The sequence below is a fragment of the Lupinus angustifolius genome, chromosome LG19, assembly GCF_001865875.1.
Source record: "Lupinus angustifolius cultivar Tanjil chromosome LG19, LupAngTanjil_v1.0, whole genome shotgun sequence".
NCBI lineage: Eukaryota > Viridiplantae > Streptophyta > Magnoliopsida > Fabales > Fabaceae > Lupinus > Lupinus angustifolius.
Genome location: NC_032027.1, coordinates 9,545,523 through 9,553,698, shown reverse-complemented (window position 1 = coordinate 9,553,698; position 8,176 = coordinate 9,545,523). Strand labels below are relative to the sequence as shown.

The 8,176-nt window shown below is 29.9% G+C and overlaps 1 protein-coding gene across 1 annotated transcript; it reads right to left on the bottom strand.

Moving 5' to 3' along the window:
- LOC109334093 lies at positions 4,715-5,663 on the bottom strand. The gene has a single exon (XM_019569665.1). The coding sequence runs from the start codon at positions 5,443-5,445 to the stop codon at positions 5,020-5,022; it is 426 nt and encodes a 141-aa protein (XP_019425210.1). The 5' UTR covers positions 5,446-5,663; the 3' UTR covers positions 4,715-5,019.

The window sequence follows — 8,176 nt, the reverse complement described above, 5'->3', positions numbered from 1 at the left end:
AAAAGGGTACAAACCTTAAATAAACATTAAGCACATAAACAACTCATAAGAATCAAAGCATAACGAATAAGTGTATATCAGAATCAAAGTGTATACAGCAAATAAATATTATATCTAATCCCTACAAGGAAGAGGTTTATCTACAAATTGTCATTGTAGCTATACACAAAAATACAAAAAGAGAAATTAAGCTCATAGGAGAAGAAATCACCTCCTCAAAGAGCATAAAATGGCTCCTCTAACCTTTACCCCTTGATTCTATATTTCAATTCGAGCTAAACTATCCTAACACTAAGAACTTTCGAGTATTATGTGTTCCTAACCGAGAGTATATCCCAAATGTTCAATTTGAACCCTTTTTAAAGAGTCTGATTTTTGCACGATTCCCCCATCATGAGACATTTGATGGTGTGGCACTTCATCTAGCCCGACCTCAACCTTTAACCTAGTCAAGTTGCACTGTGCGAAATAGCCCAGTTGTGTTGAGTGCAGGTGATTTGTTGGGTGAATCTAGAAACTCTGGGCAAAGGTTGTGTTGTGTGTGACTTCCTACTCTTTCAAATCCATTGCACGTGGATTTTACGCTGGTCCAGCCTACTCTTGTCCGGAAACTTGACTTTTCACATTTTTTTCCTCCAATTTTGGCTTGCACAAACACTCTAAAATATAAAATCTAACAAGTCATAGAATATATCAAGTTTAAGGGAAATTTGCTGATATTTGGACTAATAGTTTAAAGTGTGGTATTTTGGCACTTATCTACCTTGGAATACGTATGAGTATGATAAACTTTTTTCAAACACCCAAATGAAAAATATATCATTTTTTCTTAAATAAACTAATATTTAACTGAACAATTTTAGTGTATAAATTAATTAGTACATACAATTAGCAATGAAAACGTTTTGCCCGGGGAGAACATGATACTAATAGCTTCACCGATGTGTAATCGACTCTCGAGCTTAGAATTATAGTTTAATGACCATATTTTCTAAGTTGTACATAAAAGGGAGTTTTATAGGTTTTGTGCACAAAAAACTTATTGTCAGCTCCAATTCATTTGAAAAATATTGAAATTTTACTCTACCTCTTCCTAAGTTGTGAAACCAATGTTAACTAGTCATATTTCTCCTAAGATAATCAGACCTACAGATATTGATTGCATGAATCTAAGTATCATTTTAGTTTATTTTTTAAGCTATATACATATTCGACTTTATTTATCTGCTTTGTAAAAATAATCAGTTTTTTTATACATATTCATGCTTCACCTGCTTTGCACCTCTTTGGGTGTGTTTTTACATTTATTATAAATGTTTGTATGTTTGCCCATACATTGATGCTATGTACACATGCGTCTTGGCACGCATGCCATATATCCCTTACATTAGAGATTATCTTAGGATATAAGAGATATCTACTCTGTTGGTATTAGCCTTATTGTGTAGTATCTGTTGGTATTATCATGATTCAGATTGTTCCTGGAATTGTGAATTAGGTAATTGAGAAATTAGTCTTTTCTCATTTCTAACCCAAAATATTTGGCTCTCTTTCTTTTAAGATTAGATATAGTATGAGACTTATCATCACTCAAATTAGATGACTCCATCATCCACCCCCTAGTGATAAAAAGATATTATCAAACTTTGATATTTTATGCCACAAGGACTGCTACATTTCAATCCTAGCATAGATTAACCTGCCAAATGGTTCAATGTCCTTAGAGTGAATTCTGCATAATCATGATAATGTATTCACATTCAATACACCTATATTCCATTCGTACTTTTTTAATTTAATTAACTTCTAATACCAGCCATCATGAAGCAGAAAAACACTCCAAAGCAGTGAAAAACTGATGAGTAATTTCTTGAGATTCCCTAATGTGAAAGTGACAGACCGCAAGAGAGTCCCTTCATTGGATTCTCTCACAGATGCCAGGGACTGTGCTCAGACACACGCAACCAAACAAATCTGACTAAATGATTTAATTTCCTAAATCACAGTTTGCTGTTCTGAAAAAACCAATTATACCCATCACTCTTCATGTTCCCTCTTTGACAGAAAAGGTTAAATTGTCCTTACAGCTGCCCAATTGAAAATTGTCTTGAGGCTTAATTCCAAAAAAATATGAAAATATTTGCAGCACTATCTTCCAAGTTCCAACTATAGTCTCACTAGATTTATAAGGCAGCAAAGTTACAATGAATAAAGTATTTGTCTAGTAGCATAAGACTCTGCTAGATTTTCAAAATATTAAGGGTTTGATTCCCGTGAGTCACACTTGCTAGAAGAAACAACTATGCAACCCAAAAAATTAATTCCTTACTAAAAAAAAGATAAGAATACTCTTAGTAATACAAAATAAAGTTAGAAGGCATTTAATGAGTACCTTTTTATTAAAAAAAATATTTTGTTTTATGATGACCCACTATGCCATTTCACATATAGGACAAGAGTTTAGTTATTCACACTTTTAATTGACACCGGTATTTGATTATTTATACTTTTTACATGTCAATTAAAACTTAGCATTTTTATATAAATAAAAAGTGAGACTTTGACAACAATAAAAAAACTGATTAGTAAGTAGGGTATGAATATTCAACAAGAGTATCAAGATTCAATGACAATCCTCTCCGATTACTAATACCCTTGATATCAACCAGAGTCCTTTAGAGTAATGATAGAAAAGTGGTGTAAAAAACAAGGGAAAAGTTATTTATAATAACCTTTATATCCTTTTATTTAGATAGATAACAACCCTCTCCTCTTTATTATTGAAGAGGATTCTAAACCCCATGGATTTACTATTTCAATTACTTTAGTAGACGAAAAAGAGTGTCACGGTATCATTATAACTGGGGTTTAAGGCTTACCAAATATTAAATTAAAAAATCTCTTAATTATTTACAGCCGTGTCTATTCATGTTAAATTGAAGATATTAATATCAACTTGCCATGAATATCCACACGAGTTTCAAGAGACAGCTAGCTAAAACTGTTGAAAATGAAATTGTATTCATCATCACTTAGTTGAAGAAAAGAAAATAAAGACAGACCTTCATACAAAATGCCAGTATATGAATATGAGTGTACTTTCTCTTACACTATATTTAGTTGTATAGAAAACAAGAGAAAAGAAAAGAGGAGGAAAGAAAAATGGTAAAAAAATTTCCACCATTTTGTTCCAAAATTAAATAGGGAGGAAGGAAAAAATATGCATAAGTCCCACAAAATGTATGGGTCCCATAAAAAACCTTTTCTCCCTAAGTTGGAAAGAAAGTAAAGGAACGAAGGAAACCATCAAAAATTCCAAATTTGTCATTCATCATGAATTGAAAAAAGAATATATAATTAAAAGTAAATACAATGTAACAAATTTCTTTGTTTATATTCATTTCTATGTGAAATTAGTTAACTTAATTTTATTTTTTGTTGCTTTTGAGCTCACAAGTAAATAGTAATTATGTATGCTAAAAGATGAAGTGAAAAGAAAAAAGAAATATCATTACTTAAAATTATCAACAAAGTAACAAATAATAAATAAATTAGAAAGACAAAATAAAAATATGTAAAAGTGAGATGATTAAAAATATAAAAGTAATTGTCAAATATCAGTTATATTTTCTTCTAGACACATTATTGTGAAAAAGATGTATGTAAAATATTAATGATTTTCTTTGAATGTTATAAACAAATATTGTTATTGAACTTAGATTATATGTTACTTAAAAAATATTAATTAATATTATTAAAATTAAATTATTTAGTTATATAATTTAAAAATTAGATATCTATATAATTATATAGATATAATGATGGCATTTATGTCATTTTCAATACATTATATATAAATGTATTTTTCTTTCCTCTCATTTTCCTTCCATTTTCAATCATACCAAACAATAAAATTATCATCTCATTTTCTACTACTTTTCTTTCCTTTAATTCTCTTTCCTTCCACTTTCTTTCCTTCTACTTTCATTCCAAAACCAAACATAACCTTAACACCATGTTTGGTTTGGGAAAGAAGATGAGAGGAAAGAAAATTTAAGGAATGAAAATTGAAAGAAAGAAAAATAGTGGAAAGTAGAATGATTTTTTAGTTGTTTGGTATGAAAGAAAAAGAGAGAGGAAAGAAAACATGTGGTGAGACAAAATAATACAAATATCTACAATTAAAAAGATACAAAATTAATATACAAATATTCACATTTATCTTAAAATTAAGTACTTCTATAAGTAGTGATGTATAAAAATATATTTATATTAAAATTAATTAATTAAAATATTATTAACACAATTTTAAGGCAACTCAATCTATTATGTTTGTCTATCTACACCATAGTACTTTATCCATAGTTTTTATGGGAAGATTGTAATTTTACTTAGATGGTTGGTTTCTCACTATTTTTGATTGTAGGTTTCTCACCATTTTCTCTCCAAATTGGGGTGGAAATGTTTTTTTGTGGGACCCACCCAAAATTTTCTTTCCACTCTATTTTTCTTTGCTAACCAAAGGAGGGAAAACATCCAAATTCATCTATTTTCTCTTCCCTCCTTTTCTTTCCTTTCCTTTTCAATAGAATCAAACAATGCCTAAAATAACTAATTGACAAGGAAGCTTAAACCTATCCGATATTCACGCACCCTGAAAGAAATTAATTCCTTACCGGTAAGAAGATATACTTGGTAGTACAAAAAAACCCAACTAAAATTATCAGAAAATCTAGAAGGGGCAAGTAAATGTTTCCTAAGATCAAGCATACCAAAATCTAGATTTCTCAAAGCATACCTCTCAAATTGCTTCAGGTATGAAGAGAATATATAAAAAATTAGCACTTCAAAGTCCATCTTCTAAAGTGTCATGACCTTATTACCTTATTATATGATATGTAACTATCTATTAACACAGTTTAAATCTGCTTTTGCAAACATAATTGAGGCCGCAACATCAAAGTTTCGGAGTCTCCACAACAGGATAGAGACCGCAGTTTAAAACACTGAACATATATATCAAACCAAAACATCTCGAAGGGCGACGAAGAAGTGCTCCAAGTCCGGGGGTGAAAAGAATGATAGTTGTGACCTACGCAAAGAGCAATTTGATGAAACCACCCTCGTTGGCTTCTTTGGTGCTGGAGGGCATGTTGAAATCTCTGGTATCTTGAATTTCTGACCTTTTGGGGTAGAACATGAACTGCTACTGACATCAATTACCTCACAAACTTCATTGTCCCCTTCTTTTGACAAGTCTTGTGAGCTCATGGAGGAGCAGCTAGAGGGGAAAACATTATCTATCTCTTGTTTTTTGCTCTTAATATGTTGCTTCTGCTTCTTGAAGTTTGTTTTTCTAGGTTGTCTTGTTGTTCTTGTTTTTGTTGCTGCTGTTGGTTTTGTCTTTGATGTTGATCTTGTTGTTGTCCTTCCAGAAGGGGCCATTTTCTTGAGACAAAGGGAAAAGCTTCAAGTGGGTTTTGGTTAAAAGAAGATGTCGCAGGTTCTTATAAACTTGCATGTACAAAAGCTGGCACAAGAAGAAGCTTTGCCTTGAACCTTTACCAGTGTTACAACCAACCAGTGGGATTATACATGCTTATCCCTATTGGAGAGTGCTTTCCAAATTTTGACCTAAGGTGGATGGTTTTGTAGAGAACTTAGTAAGTTAGTATAGTATTGTATAAGTGGTGATAGTTACTTTTTGCCCCGTGTATTGTCACTTATTAGTTAAATGATTTACATTCACTCCTTGTATATGAGTCAACCTCCTTTCAATTACTTGAAAGGTGAATTAGGTTTTATATTATATTTTTAAAGGTAAAAATATATTATTCGTATAAGTTAAAAAGGATAAAAGTATTATTATTTTTTAATTTTTTTACATGTTTTTTACATATTTCTATCTAAGTGTCTTCTCCAATGAAAATGAGGCTAATACATGGGGCAAAAAGTAACTATCATCACTTTATACACTAAAATAACAAAACTCTAGAGAGTAGAACAAGGGATCCCAAGACAAGGTTTCTGAAAAGGGATCTCAAAATCAAGCCTATTTATGTGCTTTTTAAACACCCGTTTGGGGTTGTGAAAAAGTGTGCTAAAGTTTTGAACCAAAGTTAAGTACCTAACAAGTAAAGGAATTACAGCCCTGCCAAATGAAGAGTTGGGATTTATAGAACCCTTGGGAGAGGAAATTAAGGGTGTATGAATTGGAGTAAAGATTTCGAAGCCAATGTGCACTAATTGAACATTTTTGCAGTCTCAAAATAGACTGAAAGAATTGTATATTTATCTCTAAATATGATGTGTTAGATATGTCTTCATACAAGTTTTTTATTCCAACATGTATTATTTAATATGTCACTTACTATAATAATTTAATGAAAAATGAGTTTAAGTAAAAAGTTTAATAATTATTTTTTAACCAAATATATGCATAAATTGACATACTTTATGAATTAAGATCTTTTCTAATATTATCCGATAGTAAGGGGTCTAGTAATCCTTCTTAAAGTTAAATAGATGATGACATGTGATTCTAATAAATTGTTAATGATTTAGATTTAAAGTTATCTTTTTAGTAAAAGAAATTTTAAAAATGGTAAATTATTTTATTTTACTCGTATTCCAAAACATGAGTTTCTAGTTAGAGAACATCTCAACTCTATTGTAATGCTACAGTTATGCTCCCCACCTAATTAGGGCCTATTGTAGGCTAGTTGGAATTATCACGGGCAGCGGGCAGCGGGCAGAGGTGACCTCAGCCGTCAGAGAGGAAAAGAAATTCATTCAAAACACAAGGGACATTATTGAACTTTATTGATTGGGTGTGACTTTAATTATTGGGATTTCGATAATTAACGAAAGCTCTAAAGAGTAAAGTTAGTAATTAAACCATTAAGAATCTTCTTTACTTTGAAGTTTTATCGACAAAAGAAGACTTTATAGTTTATAGTTACCTTAATAGCTTCAAAAGTTCAGATTCCAGCTCAATAAATTAGAATTCAAATTTCGGTATGATCATATTTTCTCAAAATTGTACAATATCTGGTTGGCATGACTGAAAGGGATTAGTTTTGGTAAGAAATTATATTGAAATAAAAATATAACTTACCTATTTACTGCATTGGTCAGCGAAAAATATTTTTTTCCTCTTCTTTATCTCTTACCTATTTACTGCATTAGTTTTTACTAACTGCCAAAATTTGAACATATTGTGATTTAATCATTTGAAAATAGTTTATTCTTGCACTGATCATATAATAGCTTCTAACAAAATTTAATAACAAATTATTTTATAAAAACTTAATAAACACGATTGAAGTCTTATTTTGTATTTGTTAATACCAACTTCACATGATTCAAAATCCAAAATTATTTTTAAAGCCTACTACATTCATGCATGAAAAACATTTATTTTCAAAGTTATTAAACTATTATTTTTTTTGGGTGAAGGTGTAAGTTGGTAATTATCAATGTTATCAAACTCGGACCGGTTGACTCGATTTACATTAAAAAATCTAAAAATTATAATATTAGCTAATATTATTTAATAATTATATATTCGAAATTTAAAAACATTATTAAACCTAATTAAATAATCAATAATGAATATTTCGCTACTATAAAATATGACAAATAAATTGAAAATATCGTCCAACAAAAGTGCACATAAATTTAAAATTTAATTAAACAATAAAATCTTTACTAAAATATAAATTAAGAAGTGACAAATAAAACATAAATAAGTTAAAAATATTTGATTTTTTCTCATCAGAAATCGGTATTACTTTGGTTGTTTTTTAAAAAATATTTTTTTATTGACTCGGATAGTCCAGCCGATCTGGCTATCTAAGTTACTGATTTTAGGCTTAAATCGATAGAGTCACAAATCAAATCAATCTAATTTTTAATAGAAAACTGTTAAATTAGACGCTCAAACCATTCAGATGTCCAATTCATGGTTGAACAGACTATTTAATCCGAGTTTTATAACACATGTCTCTTGTTTGTTATCAAATTAACTTGATCATAACGGACAGTTAGAGATTTATTTTCACAAAAGTACCCAAAAAATAGAACATACTAACGATTTTAAATCTTAATATTATTTGTGTTTCGAGAGGAATATGATATTTGCTGAACTTAGTTTTTTTATTCAATTAATTCAATG